Source organism: Dermacentor albipictus, chromosome 9 (assembly GCF_038994185.2).
Source record: "Dermacentor albipictus isolate Rhodes 1998 colony chromosome 9, USDA_Dalb.pri_finalv2, whole genome shotgun sequence".
Lineage (NCBI taxonomy): Eukaryota > Metazoa > Arthropoda > Arachnida > Ixodida > Ixodidae > Dermacentor > Dermacentor albipictus.
The window spans coordinates 19,893,432-19,913,694 of NC_091829.1; the positions used below are offsets into that span (position 1 = coordinate 19,893,432).

General features: G+C 44.5%; 1 protein-coding gene across 1 annotated transcript in view; it reads right to left on the bottom strand.

Moving 5' to 3' along the window:
* Positions 1 to 20,263, bottom strand: part of Tnpo (transportin 1) — a 65,818-nt gene that overhangs the window by 40,156 nt on the left and 5,399 nt on the right. The window contains exons 3-11 of the mRNA XM_065450891.1: positions 14,662 to 14,737; positions 12,466 to 12,722; positions 11,376 to 11,591; positions 10,937 to 11,059; positions 10,047 to 10,226; positions 7,986 to 8,093; positions 4,506 to 4,566; positions 2,615 to 2,940; positions 2,263 to 2,412 (exon numbers count right to left, since the gene is read on the bottom strand). Of these exons, the coding sequence (XP_065306963.1) occupies positions 2,263 to 2,412; positions 2,615 to 2,940; positions 4,506 to 4,566; positions 7,986 to 8,093; positions 10,047 to 10,226; positions 10,937 to 11,059; positions 11,376 to 11,591; positions 12,466 to 12,722; positions 14,662 to 14,737 (1,497 nt within the window). The remainder of the gene's footprint in view (positions 1 to 2,262; positions 2,413 to 2,614; positions 2,941 to 4,505; positions 4,567 to 7,985; positions 8,094 to 10,046; positions 10,227 to 10,936; positions 11,060 to 11,375; positions 11,592 to 12,465; positions 12,723 to 14,661; positions 14,738 to 20,263) is intronic.

Consider the following 20,263-nt stretch of genomic DNA (forward strand, 5'->3'; position numbering starts at 1 on the left):
GGGCACAGGCAAACTACCGAAAACCGTGCACTACTAAACAAATAACATGGCAGTGCAGGAGGATAAAGGATCAAGGCACACACTCATTCATGCTGGCAACCAAATAGATCAGTGGGAATAAGACGTTAAAAAAAAAAAAAAAAGTGAAAGAAAGAAAAGTACTGCTCAAGGACACAACCAAATTAGGGATTCTACATTGTTGTTCCTTGTTACACAGGACAGGAATGTGTATACAAAGTTGTTATGCACCAAAATCGAACACCCTTGGACCTCATCGAATCGTCTTATTGGAAAAGACGAGACAGATGAGATTAGATAGAGGGAAGAAATTATATGTAGAAACCAGCATTCCTAATGCATCATTCAAAGATGATAAGGTGATATATGAACAAATCAATAAGATTTTACTTTCTAGTAGGAAGTGGCTGTATGACGACAAATGCTGGGATGCTGTCTAGTAACCCTCGTAAGCAGCAGAGCATGACATCACAAAGGTGTTTCTGGACCAAGAGACGTGGCCGTGTTTTCAAAAGCTACTAGGCAAAGATTATGGTTCGAAATGGTAAACAGAAAAGATGATAATCGTCAACTCAGATCTCATCTATGGAGGCAGTCTGGTGCATCCCTACCTCCCTGCTGACAACTGTACTTCGCTTCACAATTAACAGCAAATGCTGCAGAACCTACGCAGGTAATGCGGTCACAGAAACCTGTCACTCTGCACATTTCGAAGGGAATTGGCTTTTGATGTTCGATGGCTTCTATGGAACTACTTGATGTATTACAATTATAACAAATTGATTTATTGCCACAAGCTATCACTTAATGTTGGTATACCTTGCACTTGCAATGATGCAATGGTTATGTTTTGATGGCAAATTAGCCAGCAATCGTGTCACTACACTCGTTCTTCCATAGAAGGTTCAGGTCTGCCGAGTCTTCTGTGACAACTTACTTCATATATTGCGACTAACATATAAAGTCAATCTTGCACCAAATTACACAGCACATTAGCCTTTCTTGCTCTCATGTAGCATGCATAATTTTTTTTGTTACCCATGGAAATAGTGAGCAAGGTAGCACTAGCTCACGCAGCATTGCCTGCTATGTATGAAAAAGCGCATGAACTACCGTAAAAACCGGACTATAGGTCGGACCGGAATATAGGTCGATCCCCCAACTAGCGAATTCTCAAAATGAAAAAGAAATATATATATTTTTCAATGGCAAAAGTACCGAAAGACGTGACACCCTTACCGTGAAACAAATGCGACTCAGGGGGTTGCGCAATGGTGACAGTATTTATTTAAATGCTGCTCGCATGTGCACTTGGCCAAGTTTTTAGCGGTATCGTGCGACCATCGACCCGCGTGCTTGTCAGCACCTTATTAACGTCGCCGAGCAGCGAAACAAACGAGATACGCGCATGTGTACACATGCCCTTACTTTCGCTATTTCACCGCTCCGTGCCGTGATGACAAGGTGCTGACAAACACGCGGGTTGATGGTCGCGCGATACTGTTAAAAATTGGCAGGGTGTACAGTATACAAAAGGGCACGAAGTGAGCAAGCGCTACTCCGAATCAGAGCAACGCCTTTGATCAGAGTCGGATGACGAGTGCTTCTTGCTGCCCAGTCCATAGGCGCATGCGATCTCTACCGCTTTCAAACGGATGCATTCGGCAGTCACAGGCAGCGATCTTACACGCAGCTCTCGGACGGACTCCGCAACCTTGCCTTCCAGTTCTGCAGTCCGCTGCGATCCGGCACGAAATGAAGTTTTCTTTTGGTTGCTGCAAGTTGTAATACGTTGCTTTTGCCTCCGCCACTACCGAATGCTCTTTTCGGATACTTTAAGTTCGCGCTGTGCCGCCAGGTTGCCGTGGGCTTCCGCGTACTCAATCGCCTTTTTCTTGAAGGCGACGGTGAATTGTCGTCGGCTTCCGCTCATTTTGAAACAAAATGAAAATGCAGCCTTTAATTAATATAACTTTGCGACAATGGAAACGCAAAATGCCGGTGCCAAGTCGTCGCCACGCCGCCATAGACGCCGCGCTGCTGCTGATGGCGATGGCGGCTGTTTACTTCATCCGCCCATTGTTGCAAGACTTCCGTAATTTTTCCGCCAATGACCGGTATATAAGTCGAGTGTCGACTTTTCGCGATGGTTTTTTGAAAAAAAGTTCGACCTATATTCCGGTTTTTACGGTACATTTTACCTCCATCTCAACCACACAGCTGAAGATGCAACATTCAAGTCACCTGGTATTTGCTGAAGGCGAAGACAAGCGTCTCCAGTATGAAACTCAGGTAGGGGACCAGTTCGGTGCAGGCTTCTTCTTCCAAGGTGGCAAACGCGCTGCAGGCCGCCTCTTGCACCCGCTTGTTGGCGTCCAGCACCCGCTTCAGCAGCTGCACAGATCACAAGGGCCAGAGTCAACGCTCTGGCAATCCGTCAGCACAGTTCATTCGATGCAGAAGCAGAAGGCAGGGAAGAAGTTTGGGTGTGTTGGTAGTCCAATCATAGACTGGGATACATAGAAAAGCAAGAATGACACAAGGACGAAACATAAACACGGGACGAGCGCTTCCCCAGTGTGACACGACAACTCGCCTCGGTCATGAGTGGCTGCAGGTAGCAGTCGTGCGGCTGGCTGACCACCCAGTGGGAGTAGCGGCTCAGCGTCCAGCAGGTGATGGAGCGCACCAGGGCCTTTTTGTCGCCGAGGCAGCCGATGAGGTAGGGGATCAGCTCGGGTAGGTGGGGCACCATGCCCCCCATGCAGCCCTCGGCGATGGCGCCCAGGGCCAGGATGGCCGACTCCTTGATCTCCCAGCCCTGGTGGAACAGCGTCTCCTTCAGGATGGGCAGCAGCACCCCCAGAAGCTCCTCGTGGAACACGTTGGCCAGCACGTCCAGCGCCGCCGCCGAGCACTTCCCTGCGTACAGCAGCGATCACCACCTTTGAGATGCTCTGCTTTATAGAGGAGTATACGCTGACATCATAGAAGCAGCCACATTGGTGTACAGCCAGCACAGTGAAAAGTAGGGCTGCGCGAATGTTCACAACTTTCAAATTGCAAATCAGATATCGCTCAATTGCATTCAGTTTTCAAACCGAGCAGTCATTATTCCTAAATACAGATATTGTTCAAATAGTTTTTGAATATTTAGAATCTTGAACAGGGCTCACTCACAGACAAAATTGGAGCAATTGTACGATAACTTTTATCTCCTTAGATCTAGTAAAAATAAAACATGATAAGTTATGCATTGGAACATGCTACATCAATCAGGGAGAGGCCCTTTACAGGCTAAATTGCAATCATTTTCACTCCCTGAAGAGTCCTGCATACAAGAATAAACTATTTATTTGCTCCCATCGCTGTTTGTGCTATTTATAAGCAAGGCTTCATAATGTGCAATATAATGACAAGAAGTTGCACACATTGTTAAAGGGGCCCTGAATCACTTTTTATCGAAGTGGATAAAGGCATTTGAAGGGAAAATAGGCTATATCAGAACTACTTTGCCGCAGAAAGTACTTCAACACGTTCAGCAGAAGCGGAGTTATTCGCAATCAAACACGGCCTGCGCTGTGCTCCCATTCCTTCTTCAATGCCTTGCACTGCGAAGGCTACGGTGCACTGTGGTATGCCCACAAGGCTCCGCCTTCTAAATGTCACCATGCCATGCAGTTCAAATTTCGTTTTGGACATTAACGTAGACGCCACTACTTCTTCCTATGGTGCTCATGACGCACTAAACATAAGCCAAATGAGGTTGTCCTCAGCTAGACACAGTTCACTTAACCAGCGGACTGGTGGCGGCACCCCGCAGTATCTACGCCATATGCTGATCGCAGCTTGATGTCAGCTATTGGCCAATAGCAGCCACCTAAGGGAATGACGAAATAAAGCGTCCCCTGATGAAATAGGACAATACAGATGTGACATGTGGATACCCCATTTTCTTATGTGTAACCTGGCCCCCAATTCCTAACCTACCCCCATAGGATGCTATTTTGAGTAGGCAGTACACATTCATATTTGTGATTCCACAAATCCAGGTGCAACATCCTGCATGGTGGCCAATCACCCTCTGGTGCATTGTTGCGTGCACAGATCTGAATTACAACCGGTAAATTTATGCAGGCTTTCCTTTTCGGTATAGTTTGAAATCTACAGAGAGAGACACTAGGGTTGCTCATATTTTAGCTCCACAATATGTAAGGGGGGCTTTCTGGACAAATAATTAAACAACTTCAACAATAACTTGAGGTCACGTGTGTCAGATGTAGACTGGTGCTACCGTCTGGATATTCACAAGCAGACATTTGTTGCACAGTGCCCGGTTTACGATGGCAGCCTTCAATCGCAGCCTGAATTCAGCACTTTCTGGAACAAACTCGAATGCTGGGTTTGCTGGCTTTTATAAATGGCAACTCTGGTGACTAGCACCTCTCTAACCACGACAACGGCAGCATCTGTGGCAGCACACTTACTCAGGTTCCAATCAGACAGTGTGTTGTCATCGTCGAGGCCATCGTCCGACACGGAGTCCTCCTAGCAAATATATAACGAAAATGCTTATGTTTGTCGGCATGGAAGCACAGACAGAGACACTGACAAAGACAGCAGAGATAATGAATTAGCTCGTAGTGACAATACAAAGGGCAAGAAAAAAAATTTATATATATACACAGAAAACATTTGTTACAACGGACTTGTGTATAACAGACTTTCGGATATAACGAACCATATTTAAACCTTAGTTTGTTCTACCTATTTTATCAATGCAATGAAGTTCGCTTTTAACAGACTGCATTACAACGGACTATCGGCTACAGTGGACAAAATTAGCGGCAATTTTTTTTTTTCAAAATAAGGCATATAAAACGTACTCTGTAAAACGACACGAGCTGACAACCAACTTGCGAGGGTCAGCTGATGGTCGCAGCTACATTGGCTCAATATCACACGCACGAGAGAGAAAGGTGAGGTGGAAATGCGCCATCTTTCACGTGCAAGGCACCGGGGGAGGCAAGGGAGAGAGGGGGGTTCGACTTCGGTGGCTGCTGCTTACGGTGCGGCTGGCCGGCCGCCGTATTTTAAAGCGATCTGCGATGTGGACAAAGTGCTCCCAGTGCTGGTAGCTTTGTATGCACTGTGCTTTCGACGTTGAGTGTGTTGAAGCGAGAGACAGCACAAAGGTCAATTCACTCGCTGCTTTTGCAGCGCTTCCTCGGTGCAAAGTTTTGACTGCAACTTTCCGTGGTCATCAAGCTAGATAAAGGTACTATCCTTACTTTGCATAGTTGCCTACTAATTTGATATCACAATCGATGCGTCGTCTTTTGAGCGAAACTGCAACTTTTTTGTTTTTGTTGTTTACTTTGGGCGCTTATCGCTGACTTTGCAATAACTTTGTTAGGCATCACAACCAACGTTTTGGAAGGGAGGCGTTTTGGATATTATGGACTTCAGATAAAACAGACGTTTTCGTCCTGACGTCCTGATGCCATCCGCATCCATCACCAAGTGCTCGCGCGCTGTGCACTTTTGTGTGCTGCTATTACATGATGAGAGCTGTGTGTTGACCTCTCATGCAACGGATGCGGTATAGTGCCTAGAATAGATCCGGGGTCTGCACAAGTTGTCGGCTGCACCGGCACCATTTTGATCAAAAAGATTGGTCCCCTGCAAGAGCCGCATCGCACCAAATTGCGAAAAAATGTGCGGCCCTTACATGGGTGGTATATGGTAAATTGAAGCTCAACACTTTCCTGTCCACACTTATACCCATCGATACGCTGCTATCGGTGGTTTCAACTTTCAATTTTGGCGCGCTCGGATTGCCTTCGGAGCGCTAGTGCCATTCATAGCATAAAAGAGGAACTATTTTGATATTTTTGCTTTCGTATGTTTTTTCCCCCTCACCACGGGAGGACTTCTGAAGCGCCTTTTGGTCAGGTGTGACGAGCGCTCATAGCTTCCAACATGACCTCGAGGCCATGCGCAGCTGCCCTTTGGAAATGGCGAATTTCAACAGATTCTGACGAGTGCGCGTCAGTATCTTTTTATGGGGGTATCAGCACAGACATAGCAGATGATTTCAATTGATTGGACTTCAGCATGGACAGAGATGCTTCAAATGGCCCAGGAACATCAACAGGTATCTGCTGGTAGGTTTTGTTTTATATTCCAAATTGTTTCTTCGCTACCGTATTCAGATCTAAAGATCCTAAAGATCACAGTTCTTATCTGCAGGGTGTCAACATCGTTCGGGCAGGACCACTTGATGGTGGCGGCGCAAAAAGTGGAGCTTTGCGTGAGAAGGCGGCTGGGAATGGACCTCGGCAATGCGCAATTATTGTGCTCCACAGTGCCGTGCAGTGGTTCATAAAAGCTGCCGCATTATCACGACAGCCACTACGGCTAGAACCAACAGTTGTGATCGACAACAACAACAACAACAACAACAACAACAACGGCTATGCTTTAGTGGTCAACACGTTTCCCAGAAAGCACTTTCTTTCTGCACCAATGGTCAGTACATTGCCAAACTGTGATTGTATGATTCGCTTTTCGGCCGCTAGATCCCATGTAGTGAACAAGAAAAGGTGCGAGGCATGCAAGATCGACAGCAGCAGGCTTTCGCCCACTGCAGCCTCTCCCCGCGGTACTCACCTGCCCAGGTCATGTGAAAATGCCAGCATGCACTCAGTTTCCTCTTCTGGTACAAGCTAATCTCATGGGCCATCACACTTCGCATACTAGCGTCAACAGCCATCACTGCCTACCCTATTCAATAAGCATCCTCACCTATGTGCTTCACAGCGCGTGCTACATAGTGCTGTTATAAGCCTACTGCATGCTTTTAATTGGCAATAACCAAAACGTGCTTTGTTTTCTACAGGCAGTGAGCATCGGGGTTCGTTTTGGCAGCATCATATTCCAGCAGTGCTCATTAGCTCAATTTTGTTTTGTCCGAGGAAACTGCTGACCCAGGCCAAATTCAAGCAGCATAAACATAGGCTCGCCGAAGCCGCAAAAATGAAAATGCGCGTCTCGAGCCGTACAGGCCCCAACAGTTTGACGCATTGGTGCCTCGTGCTGCAATCATTTGCGCAACATGTTGCATTATGTAGATGACAACTACAGTTGAGTCTGCCAACTTTTTCTTTTTCTTCGGATTGCAAGTTTTCCAGGTTCGTAGATTTTTCTTACATTTTCTTTTCTCAATAAGTATGAATGAGGCCTTACAGCATTTAATTTTAGGCAATATTTCACATTCACTTAATTTCAGTATACCTGAAGAATTATGTGACCAGCCATGACAAGGCAGGATGGCATCGCATCCAACATGCTAGTGACGTGCTGCATGTTTGAAAATGCTGAAAGTAGCAAAATGTTGGTGTCTCAAGAAATTGTATGACTATCATTGGCAGAGGTCAAATGGCAGTTTCCATTACAAATGGCACAGGGATGCTCACACAATATGAAATCCAAGAAAGCAATTTCTCAGTAAGCGTGAAACCTGCGCTGAGCCATTTTTATTTTTGAAGCACTGTCGCCAAAGTTACACACTTCCAACAATTGTGCTCGCCGCCAATGCATCTTACGGCCTCGCTAAGCCTTACTGTGGGACAGCCAACAAATGACTCTGAGAGTGAAACGCACTTGCTCAAAGTGGCACTAAATTTGGCCACCTGACAGCGGATTGCATACAGTTCAAGACTAAGTAGCCTGTTGCACCTTGGTCCACGTGTCACACATATCACAATCCTGGTGGCATGGTTAAGCCTGCAGTCTGCCTCCTTAATGTGATGCTATGAAAACATCCAGACACAATGTGCTTGCTTTCAGCTGCATGCCTAAAACCAATGCCCTTTCTGTACCAACCCATCATGTAACAGGTCATCAAATGACACAGCACATCCAATTACGCAGTGCCCACACTCGTACAAAGAGCATTTACTCACGTCGATGTTGTCGTCCATGTGCTTTTGACTGTGCGTTTTGGACTTGTGAAACCTGGGTCGGATGTCCTCCTCCCGATCGGGAATCATCTCGTCCTCTTCAACATCTCCCTGTAGAAATGAACCACCAAAAGCACAAAGCTTTGTGAGCAAAAAAAATTTTCCTAAATATTCCTGAAGAGCTCTGCCGACTCCCTTCAGACAGTACGATTCATCGCAGCCATCATTTTGGCATCAAATGATCTCGTGTCATCACAGACAGCTCAGCAAAGTTTAAAATTGTGCTCACAATAAACTACATCAGCTGTCGTACACACAGCAAAAAAAATCGGACTTCATGAGACCGCAAAAAAATGCCCAATTGCTGTTGCATACATGCCAACCTATTAAATAAAATCCAGCAGACACGAAACAGGAGGGGACTGCACACACATTTTTAAAACGCTTGCCTGGAGAACACGCCTTCTCAGGGATACAGACTCATTTATTAAAAGACAACTTTACTTTATAGTCACCACACAAGCAGCAATAAACTCAGCATACCATGTACTGACAAGCAACACACTGTTTCTAGATCACAATGACTTTTTCAGCAACTTTGGCATATCCGTCGATTTCGCTTGCTTCGAGAACTTCGTCTGCATAAGTTTCCTCGAAAGATAGGCCACACCTAACATCGTTTCAATGTCATAGGAAAGAAAACTTGTTTCATAAAACTTGAGAAAAGTTGTAAAATCATGAAAGAGGGAGCGGATCAAGACTAACTGTATATATTTTGGTGCAGAACATTGAAATTTGACATACGGATTGAAAATGGCACAAGAAGCTTAAACGTAATTTTTCAAATCTATTACTGTAACAGACTGCTTTATAAGAAATTACGCACTGTTCGTTAATGAAAGCCTAGCATAGCTGTGAAAAATGCTAGAGTGGTTGATTCACTTTTCATACTTGCACAGTTCAGGGCAAGGAAGTGCCATAATTATTAAAAGCTACTTTGGAATATTTATATTCAACATTACATGTACACTGACTGCCATGTAGCACTACATAGTGTGGTGTTGAAACAAACAAAAAAAAAAAATACAGAGAGAAAATATAAACTGAAAATCTGAGAGACTGTTTTGCCCTCAAGCACACCTTAGGGGTTACAGTAAAACAAGCAGGATAAAGATCCACCAAGCCATTATTATGCTATGCTTTCTGCAAGCAAGGTGGCAAACAAAAGATTAGGGGTATGCAAATGCCGAATAGTAGATCTCGAATCGAATGTCAAATATCAGAAAATTTTTCACAAAATTTAATGCTTACATATTTTGGGCAAGAAAACATGGTGCTGCACATTAACAAGAATGTAGCAAGCTATCAGTAACTTAATTACAGTGGACTCCCTTTAAAATGGAACCTCAAGGGACCAGGGAAATTGGTTCCATTTATCAGGAATTCCATTTACTGAGAGACAAAGCCGAATACAATTGCACAAACACAAAACCAACCAACCAAGAGGATGGTGTTCCATTTAGGAACCAGTTCTGTTTAGGCGATTTGTTTATTGAAATACCACTGTATATAGAAATCAAGATATACAGTACGGTCTACTCTTATTAAAGAGAAAAACAATCTGTATGCCAGCACTGATTACAGCTTAGTTCTAGCATATGAAGGTCTGGAAAATAAATATCTTTTTAACAACGGAATTTCTGTTCAATAGAATCAAGTGCTTTTCTTCCTATAAAACTAATGAATTAATGATACTCTGTAGTACTTATACCAATAAGGTTCTCAGTACAGTAAAACCTCGTTAAACCACACCCGCTTAACCGTTGCAAATGCTGGTACATTCGAATTACCGGGCGTTTTCGCCCATTGGAATACACATAATTTTGATGAGACTACGGGGCCAGTTCAAATAAACCTGAAGTTCAAATTAACAAGATTCGACTGCATGTTTGAAAAGTCTTTCAGGGCCCCTTTAATGATCATAGATCAAGAAACAGTATGGAAAATTGAGGAGACTTGGCTGGCATGCCACTGTTTCTCAACAAGCAGATAGGAGTCTCTCACCTTGAGCAGGATGATGTCAATCTCCGAGTACTTCATGCCCCGGACGAGGATGGGGACAAGGCGGGACAGGTGCGGTGCCAGTACCTCTCGACAGATGGGCTGCTCCGCCAGTGAGAGCCAAAACTCGCAAGCCTCCAGCGCAACACCTTCGTCTGAGTCTTGTGTGCGCATCAGCATGTACTGCACACAGACGCGAGAGAGGGAGAAAAAGAACCCAGTTCACGATGGCAGTTCATTCCAGACCAACAGTACTCATTGTGGCAAGCTTAGGTTATAGATAAACCTTCTTGTATTTTCCCCAAGTCAACTGCAGCATTTGCTGATCCTCCATCATATTTTGACCAATTTATCAGTAGGTAAATAAGGAGATATTTCTTTTTTTAAAGCCTGGTTTTCATCACTTTCTACCCTTTCAAAATAGGCCCTGCTCATCAAAATATAACACAAACATGTTGCATCCAACCATCTTAGTGCAAGCCAAGAAAAACTTCTAGCTCATACAAGGGTGACATCCACATTAATGACATTTCAATGAATTCACGAAAAGGAAGATCAAGTAACAGCCATCGCAGTCCTTGGCCAAACAGCATCATGATGTACAGACCATTCCAATACCATGTTTTACTAGTCCGAAGAGCCCCTAACAGCTACTGCTACAGAAGCCTGGCACACCCGTCAGACAGTACGATTCGTTCAAGACCGTCATGTTGGCATCAAAATCAGTCAAGGTGTCATCACTTGTGTGCAAGGCAGGTGCAACTAACTACCCTAGAAGACAGCGCACGGCGGTGTATAAGCACAGGCACCCAAAGGACTTTTATTAAAGCTTTTCCAATCCAATCCATTCCAGGAGCAAGGAATGAGATTGCTGGCCAGTGCCTGCAACTCACCTCGATGATGTTGTGTATGTGGGGGATAAGGCGGTCCATGCGAACCTCCAGAAGCATGACTAGAGCACGGCACACGTTCTTGCGCACCTCGGAGTCTTCGTCCGAGGCCAAGTGAAACAGGTTCTGCGGGAGAACACAAAATAAAAAAGAACGAAATAACTAATGAGACAAGGCACCAAGTTAAAAAACCAGCAAGTCCAATAGTAAGCTGGAACTTCCTAACAAAGAGAGAATTTATTAAAATTGCCCCTACAATTATTCTCACCAATGATGTAAAGCAAACATAACCACACTTTCTTGGGGCTTGGTGAGGGGGACCAAAACGCTTAAAAAAACAAAGTTTTGAGCGCTTCCACACAATTCAAAGAGGACGACACTGCAGCCTCAAAGAGGCAATTCATGAAAGTTTTCCGAGGAAGGAGCTCAACAAGTGTAGTACCTCGATGAACGAGTCAATGTGGAGCATCAGGGCCTGTGTGCGGTTGACGATGAACTGGTTGATGCAGGCGATAGCGTGCGACCGAATTCGGGGGCTGCTGTGCCGGAAGAACTGGAGGAACTTGGGCACCAGCACATTGAGGGGCCGGTTTAGTGCATCCGTGTCCAGCATCTCAGCCGAGTCCTCGCAGATCTTCTGCAAGGCTCCGAAGGAACCCTGCGTTTGTCAAAACAAGGGGAAGGCGGGAGGAAGCAAGATCATTTGCATGAAAGCACACGACAAACACAGATCTTCCTTCGTTTCGATGGCCCTAGTTAAAAATCCAAGAACTCATCTATGGATAGGTTCTCGCAGACAAAGCTTTTACAATGCATTTGCCATCTGTTCTAACAGAAAACTGTTGCATGGACAATCCAATGGGCAAGAACGAGCTAAGCTCACAGAGACCCACACGTTCCTGCCATGTTATTTGGGCAGCACTGGTTTGTACTGGCCGTTTATTACTTTTGAGGTTTGCACTTGCAGCCCAGTGTTTATAACAGCTATTCACTGAGGCCATAAAGTTAGCATTCAAGGCTGTCAAATTAGCGCTCTATAGCATACAACGAGCATAAACGAAAAAGTGAGCCTAACCCATTCAATTTGGATTATGTAGAAACACTTAATAATATTGATCATGTTATTCTGCAAGTGTATTAACAATGACATGACATGATGATAATGATGATATGAATACAACTGCAAGTGCCTAGAGAATATTTTCTATTCATGGGTATTGCACAGCGATATCACGTTAATATGGTCATGAAACAGTAAGCACGTCCACACAATTACTTTTATGCATACAATTCTACTGTAGTACTGGGCATTTGGTAGTTCATTAACTCACACGTACACAAATTAAAACCGGGGGGGGAGGTCAATTTCTAGCCACAGAAAATGCCCATGTCAACCACCTTGGAACTGATAATAAACTGAAACTCAAACTTTGATGGTGGCATTAAAATGTGAAAAATTTTTGTCCATAACACCAGCCACTATAAATTTTTGTCACGGCAAGATGCAATTAATGCAGGCAAGGTGGCCCCACCTCGCAGACATTGTAGTCCTCGGAGTCGAGGAGCTGGCAGAGACGGGGCAGCAGCTCGGGCCACTGGGTGAGCTCGCCCTTGGAGGCGATGGTGGTGATGAGGATGCCCACCGTGGCACGGATCAGGGGCGAGTGATCGCCCACGCTCTCCAGGCATTCCGCCTTGATGAAGTCACCCACCTCCCGGGGAAACTTGTCAAAGTGTGCCTTCACGTTATTCTTCAAGATCAGGCCGCTCAGTGACCGCGTCGGCTCATCTGTGCATCACCAGAGGCAAAAGTTCCAAATAAGGGCTCGCAGGGACAAAACGATTGGTCGTGCCCCATTTTAATGCATATTCTACTGTTTCTAAAGGGAAGCTTTCTTTGCCTTTTCTCGCCCCTTTGTGGGTGCTGGTTGTTATCTCACCGATTATACAACTTTGGCTACTGGGCTTGTGTCATTGGATAGTTTCCCAAATAGACAAGCAGAACAGGAGGCAAGGAGTGACATTTGTTGCTGAGAACTGAGGAATTGGCAGCAGAAGTAGCCAAATGTGGATAAAAAAAAATGAATAAATTAAGACCAGAGTGCATTGAGAGCACTGAGTGACAAGGATTTGAACTTGAACATATATGTGCATCTTTGCTTATGATTTATTTTTTTATGCTTAAGTATGGGATCTTGTCCCCCCCCCCCTTTTTTTTGAGGTTGAAGGCAAGTTTAAACTACTTCCCCCTTTAGAACAAGGGACCCTGCGGGTCCCGAAATGTAATTTACTTTGTTTTCGGTTGCAAGTGCTCGTTTACTTAATGCCAAAACCAAAAATGAATGGTACAAGACAATAATGGTTACAGCAAAGCGAATACTTCTCTCAGCTTGAAATATGTGTTCTGGTAGCAAAAATGTCAAACAATCGCCGAGACCAATTTGAAATGGCACACCCTGGATGTGCTGATGAGTCGGCTAGTGACTTGGCTGGCTTGCAGTTGGCACATGTTGGTATGGCAAACGGCCCTATGGCTCATAAATATTGACGAGAGAGCCTTTGATTGCACTCGCGCTTCTTTCACATGGCCTCTATTTTCTGTTCTTTTGCCAATATTTGTGCATGCACTAACGATATAGGATACAATGAGGTTATTTTTGTGGTGTCAGATGCAACTTAATCCTTACGAGGTTCAATTCTACTTGAAATTTTCAAACACAAATCGAATGTATATACAACTCTTTTTATATAAAAGTGATTGATTCAAGAGCTTGATATTCAATTTCACCAAATGTCGGATTCAAATGAATATCCTAAGTAAAATTAGTCTGCCAATGTTATGCTTACACAGTACAACATTGGGCTAACAAATGTCATGCTTTCGGCACTGCGATAAATATTGGAGCCTGAAATCCAAGGGAAATATGTTGTATATGTGCCCACCATATATGTTACACACTAAATGCTGGCAAAAAAATTAAAAATGCATTCAGAAAATGACATTTTTTATTGCATATATGGATAGAACATTTTTTTGCATATTCGATATATATATTACACGAGGTAGCAAATTCACAACTTCTGTTGAAAAAAAAAAACACACACAAATTTAAAATGAGGAGGTACTGGTGGGAGGTTTTGTTTCTCTAACTTCGTTGTTCATTGCCCCGCCATATCAAAGCTGTCATCGTACTCAGTGACAGCGGAGTCACTGGATGTGTCTATAGCCCAGAAAACACTGCCATCACTGTCAATGCTTTCATTAAGAAAGAAATGATCCCTGGGGCTTGACTCAATGCAATGAAGGCCGTGCTTTCGCAATGGGTGCGGCAACACGTGACTAGCAGCCACCATTTTTAAAATCTCTACGAGACTAACGTTGACTAAGAGAGTCCGTAAGCCCCCTAGCGGCCAATGAAAGAATTCGCCACAACCGCAAAATGGATTGAACCAGCCCAGCCTGTTACTGGCACTTAGAAGAGCACCCAAACATTTGGACGAGACAGACTCGTCCTCGCTATTTAACGGGTTCCATACAACTCAATAAAACCACAGACATTGACACCTGGTGGTAGTGTCCAACATTTCAAACCAAGCACCACCACCTTGATTATAGTTGAATTCGTGAAAAGGCTTATTCCTGTTAAGGCATGTATTACGTTCACAAACAATCACTGGAAACCACACAAAATAAATCAATGCAAGATATGAGGAAGCTGCAAACTCACCTTCAGATTTCAGCTTTGTGAGCACAAATATGAGGTAGTTGTTGAAGTCGGGGTACTTGTTCAACTCCTCAAGTTTCTGTAGCAAAGGGAGAAAGAGAAATTTACAAGGAATTTGTACTACTGAAAGTGAAAGGGCATGGGGCAATATCCTAAGAAAGGACATGTCTTAGCAAGGGCAATATCTATTATTTTTGCTCGACACACAGGCACTCCAAAGGTGCTTGGAAAGGTGTTCACATGGAGTGACACATGACAAAGGGGCATCTCCTTTTTTGGCAAGGATCTCTGTGAAAGGGGAAATAAAGCTCCTTTACGAGCCTGAAGGGGCAACCTCATGCGCTGCTCTTCGACAACACAAAATTTGATGAAATATAATGGGGCCATATTATTAATTTTAGTGCTGGCAAAAAAATGAACTTAGTCAGCAGTGACACTCCCATTTAGACCAAACTATATTTCTCTTTGAACTTTTTATCAGTTTGAGTTTAGAGAATCAGGGCCATGTGCTTTGCTACGTCACTTACTGAAAACATACAAAGGCCATTTCACTGTACTGTGTTTCAGCAGTGAAACTCCTTTGGCTAAAGTGTTCTTCAGTGTAAAATAAAGGGGGGTTTACTTTAAAGTGCATTAGTTCACCAGTGTGTCAGGAGTAATAAACGCTCAACAAGCCACTACTGCATAGTTGCAACTGTATTGTCTTTAGTAAACTGCTTGTTTTTTCTTCATCCAATTGCACCAATCGTTTAGGATAGCTTTGCAGGGGCGTAGCCAGGGGGGGGGGCTTATGGGGCTTCAGCCCCCCCCCCCCCCGAAATTTTTTCGTGCTGTCCATGCACCACCGACCGAAGCGACCCCCGGCGCTGGAAATCACTCTGAATTTTGTCTAGAGTGTCTTTTTGATGCTCGAAAAGACATTTAACCGCGAAGATTGCGAACTCGGGCTGGATTTCGTGGAAACGCCCATACACCGGCAGTCACATAACGCGAAGCAGTTTCATCCGAGCACAAAGTTTCAAGGGCGCTTTGATGGTGGGCGGGCTCGCCGCGGCATCTCACTGAGGCCACGGAATCTATGGAGCAAATGGATATCAATTGCGAAACTTTATGGGTATAAATCTCATAAGCTCTTGATGTGAAACGTGCATTGACATTTCCGAAGTTGTGCTTTAAATTTTGAATGAAGGGAAAATGAGACATCCACCCCTTCGTAGCAATTGCTACAAAGGAAACCCATACGGGTTCCTCGAAAGAAAAGCCACATAGTTGAAGAAAAATTCGTCCTGGTCCGGGACTCGAACCCGGGACCACCGCCTTTCCGGGGCAGCCGCTCTACCATCTGAGCTAACCAGGCGGCTAGCAGATGGCAGGGCGAAGTCGAATTTGTCGACAACACGAAGCAAATGCAAGAGTATGACGTAGTAGTTCTGCGGAAACCCGCAAGGTGGAGAGAAGTAATGAATGAAGGGAAAATGAGACATCCACCCCTTCGTAGCAATTGCTACAAAGGAAACCCATACGGGTTCCTCGAAAGAAAAGCCTCATAGTTGAAGAAAAATTCGTCCTGGTCCGGGACTCGAACCCGGGACCACCGCCTTTCCGGGGCAGCCGCTCTACCATCTGAGCTAACCAGGCGGCTAGCAGATGGCAGGGCGAAGTCGAATTTGTCGACAACACGAAGCAAATGCAAGAGTATGACGTAGTAGTTCTGCGGAAACCCGCAAGGTGGAGAGAAGTAATGAATGAAGGGAAAATGAGACATCCACCCCTGGGTTTCCTTTGTAGCAATTGCTACGAAGGGGTGGATGTCTCATTTTCCCTTCATTCATTACTTCTCTCCACCTTGCGGGTTTCCGCAGAACTACTACGTCATACTCTTGCATTTGCTTCGTGTTGTCGACAAATTAGACTTCGCCCTGCCATCTGCTAGCCGCCTGGTTAGCTCAGATGGTAGAGCGGCTGCCCCGGAAAGGCGGTGGTCCCGGGTTCGAGTCCCGGACCAGGACGAATTTTTCTTCAACTATGAGGCTTTTCTTTCGAGGAACCCGTATGGGTTTCCTTTGTAGCAATTGCTACGAAGGGGTGGATGTCTCATTTTCCCATCATTCATTACTTCTCTCCACCTTGCGGGTTTCCGCAGAACTACTACGTCATACTCTTGCATTTGCTTCGTGTTGTCGACAAATTCGACTTCGCCCTGCCATCTGCTAGCCGCCTGGTTAGCTCAGATGGTAGAGCGGCTGCCCCGGAAAGGCGGTGGTCCCGGGTTCGAGTCCCGGACCAGGACGAATTTTTCTTCAACTATGAGGCTTTTCTTTCGAGGAACCCGTATGGGTTTCCTTTGTAGCAATTGCTACGAAGGGGTGGATGTCTCATTTTCCCTTCATTCATTACTTCTCTCCACCTTGCGGGTTTCCGCAGAACTACTACGTCATACCCTTGCATTTGCTTCGTGTTGTCGACAAATTCGACTTCGCCCTGCCATCTGCTAGCCGCCTGGTTAGCTCAGATGGTAGAGCGGCTGCCCCGGAAAGGCGGTGGTCCCGGGTTCGAGTCCCGGACCAGGACGAATTTTTCTTCAACTATGAGGCTTTTCTTTCGAGGAACCCGTATGGGTTTCCTTTGTAGCAATTGCTACGAAGGGGTGGATGTCTCATTTTCCCTTCATTCATTACTTCTCTCCACCTTGCGGGTTTCCGCAGAACTACTACGTCATACTCTTGCATTTGCTTCGTGTTGTCGACAAATTCGACTTCGCCCTGCCATCTGCTAGCCGCCTGGTTAGCTCAGATGGTAGAGCGGCTGCCCCGGAAAGGAGGTGGTCCCGGGTTCGAGTCCCGGACCAGGACGAATTTTTCTTCAACTATGAGGCTTTTCTTTCGAGGAACCCGTTTGGGTTTCCTTTGTAGCAATTGCTACGAAGGGGTGGATGTCTCATTTTCCCTTCATTCATTACTTCTCTCCACCTTGCGGGTTTCCGCAGAACTACTACGTCATGCTTTAAATTTTCAATTGCGAAACTTTGTGGGTTTAATGTTGTTATAAACATCTGACGCCAAAGGTCCATTGACTTTTCTAAAGTCTTACATCGGAACATACAACGAGACAAGCCAAATCAACACCCTAGCAGACGAGTTGACAAAGCACGCAGCGAGGTCCAATGAGACGATGTGTTGGGGTGGTTCATTTGTGCCGTCATGTCACATAAAAAAATATCAACACTTTTTTAACCTACGCCAGAACATCCATGTCAAGACACTAAAGCCAGCCAAAGTAACTGCGTTCTTACTTATTTTTTCTACTTTGACTTTTTCTCGCTGAGGACACATTGAGCCTCTTCAATTTTTTTTGTATTCAATTCAATTCAATTTTGTATTAAATTTTGTACTCTTCAATTTTCGCATTTGTATATCCCATTGTATCTTTGCATTTCTAATGTATGAGGGCGAGTCAAATGAAAGTGCGCCTACCCTAACCGCGCAATAATGGTTCGGTTCATTATCTGCGAGGCATGCGCGTAGGAGAAGGACATGTCTCATTTACAAAAGTGACACGCAGGTGTGAAGATAAATATTCTTTAATGCTCTCATAAACTGGGTTGAATATGGTTGCGTCACATAATGGACACTTCAAAAGTTGAACAGCTCGGTGTCGCGAAGTTTTTGACAGCTAAAGGTGTTTCCAAAACAGAAATTAATCGCCGTATGGCTGCCGTTTACGTTGAACACGGCATTTCATTGACCACTGTGAAACGTTGGAGCAAACGGTTTAAAGGACGTTGTAAACACATTCCAAGACCGGGCCAAAACCGTCGTGCATTCAGCCCCCACACAATTTCAAAGGTTCATGAGCTGATGAAACAAGAACGGACGATAAGCATCGATGAACTGGCAGACCGTCTGAACATCAGTCATGGTTCGGTTCACGCCTTAATTCATGAGCTTCTCGGTTATCGGCTCTTTGGTGCGCAATGGATCCCCAAGATTTTGATCCATCGCGAGAAGACGGAGAAGTTTCGCGCTGCCTTGACTCATCTGATCGGGTATCACAATGAGGATGACGACTTCTTGTTTGCAATTGTGATCGGGGACGAACCTTGGTGCCACTACTACGAGCCTGAAACACGACGGCAAAGCTTACAGTGGAAACATTCGAATTTACCACGCCCAAAGAACGCAAAGGCCATCATTTCCGCTGGAAAGGTGTACTTTTCTTTCGGTCGGCAGGGTCCAATACTGATAGAATTTGCTACATCCTGAGAGGCTATCAATTGTTTCCGATATTGTGAAACGCCAGAACGGCAGTGTGTCGCAATCAAGAACGAACAACGTGGAAAATTGACGAATGGGGTCATCTTGTTCCACAACAATGCCTGTCCCCACGTCGCTTATGTGGTCAATACAAAACTGGCAAAGTTCAAGTGGGAAACGCTGCAGCATCCGCCATACAGCTCAGACCTGTCACCTTGCGACTTCTACATTTTGGGGCAACCGAAAAAACAGCTCAAGGGAACCAGATACAGACTTTTTGAAACACCAACCCAAGGAGTTTTATAAGATGGGAATCACGCGACTCGTTAGTCAGTGGGACAAATGTCTAAATTCTCATGAAGACTACTTTTAAATAAAGTACCCCGTTGTTGGATCACGTTCATTTGACTTGCCCTCGTATATCTTGCAGAATTCCTGCTTTTTATGCATGCCCTCTGTTGCGACTATGATTTCGGTGCAATTACTCACGATACACGACCAGTGACAGCTGCTTCTGCGTAATACATTAAAACAAAAACAGCGTCATTGAGATTTTTCACTGGCCATTGCATATATACAAGAATGTAAGCACGGTTCTTGAATGTCAAAGTTTCATTAACATATTTGTCCTCAACTTGTTCAGTTCATTGCCTTTTAATTTTTCATATCAGTGGCATGCACTGCTTTCCTGGTTTCGAACTGATATAGTTCTAAAGTTCGTGTGATATTTTCTTTATTTAAATAGACAAAAATATGGAAGCATTGATATCAGTTATTTTGGGCAAAATTTTTGGCACATACGAGTACATTCTTTTATGAAAAAATACATATTTTATTGCTTTGACTGTGCGTAGCGTTCAAGAATTCGTTTGCAGCATCTTTGGCAATGACAATGCAGTTATTATTCATGGATTTGCTCCCTTGACAAATTGTTTAAGAGGAAGCTTTAGCTCGGGCCCAATCCAACGCGGCCTATTCAAATACTTGTAAAACGCAGAAACGCTTTTCTTAGATAATCCTGCTAATCGCTATTATTGAAATTCGTTGCATTTGAGAGAGAAAGTTAAATCCTAGTTCTGTTGGAAACACAACTTCGATTTAGGGCGTGAATTTTGTTTAAAATATTTTGAAAAATTCGAAAGTTTGAAAAAATAGAAGCACGACGTTTACAAACTAATAGCTATGCATGAAGAACAGACATTGTGGTTGTGTAAACGGCATCTATTATAACAGTCAAAGCGTACAAGTTTGCTATGTCAATTTGTATCTTACATGAATTGGTTGCGTTGTGTACAAGGGTTCTGCACAAGCCGTATTTCCACAATACTACATTTTTTTTAGATTCATGTGTA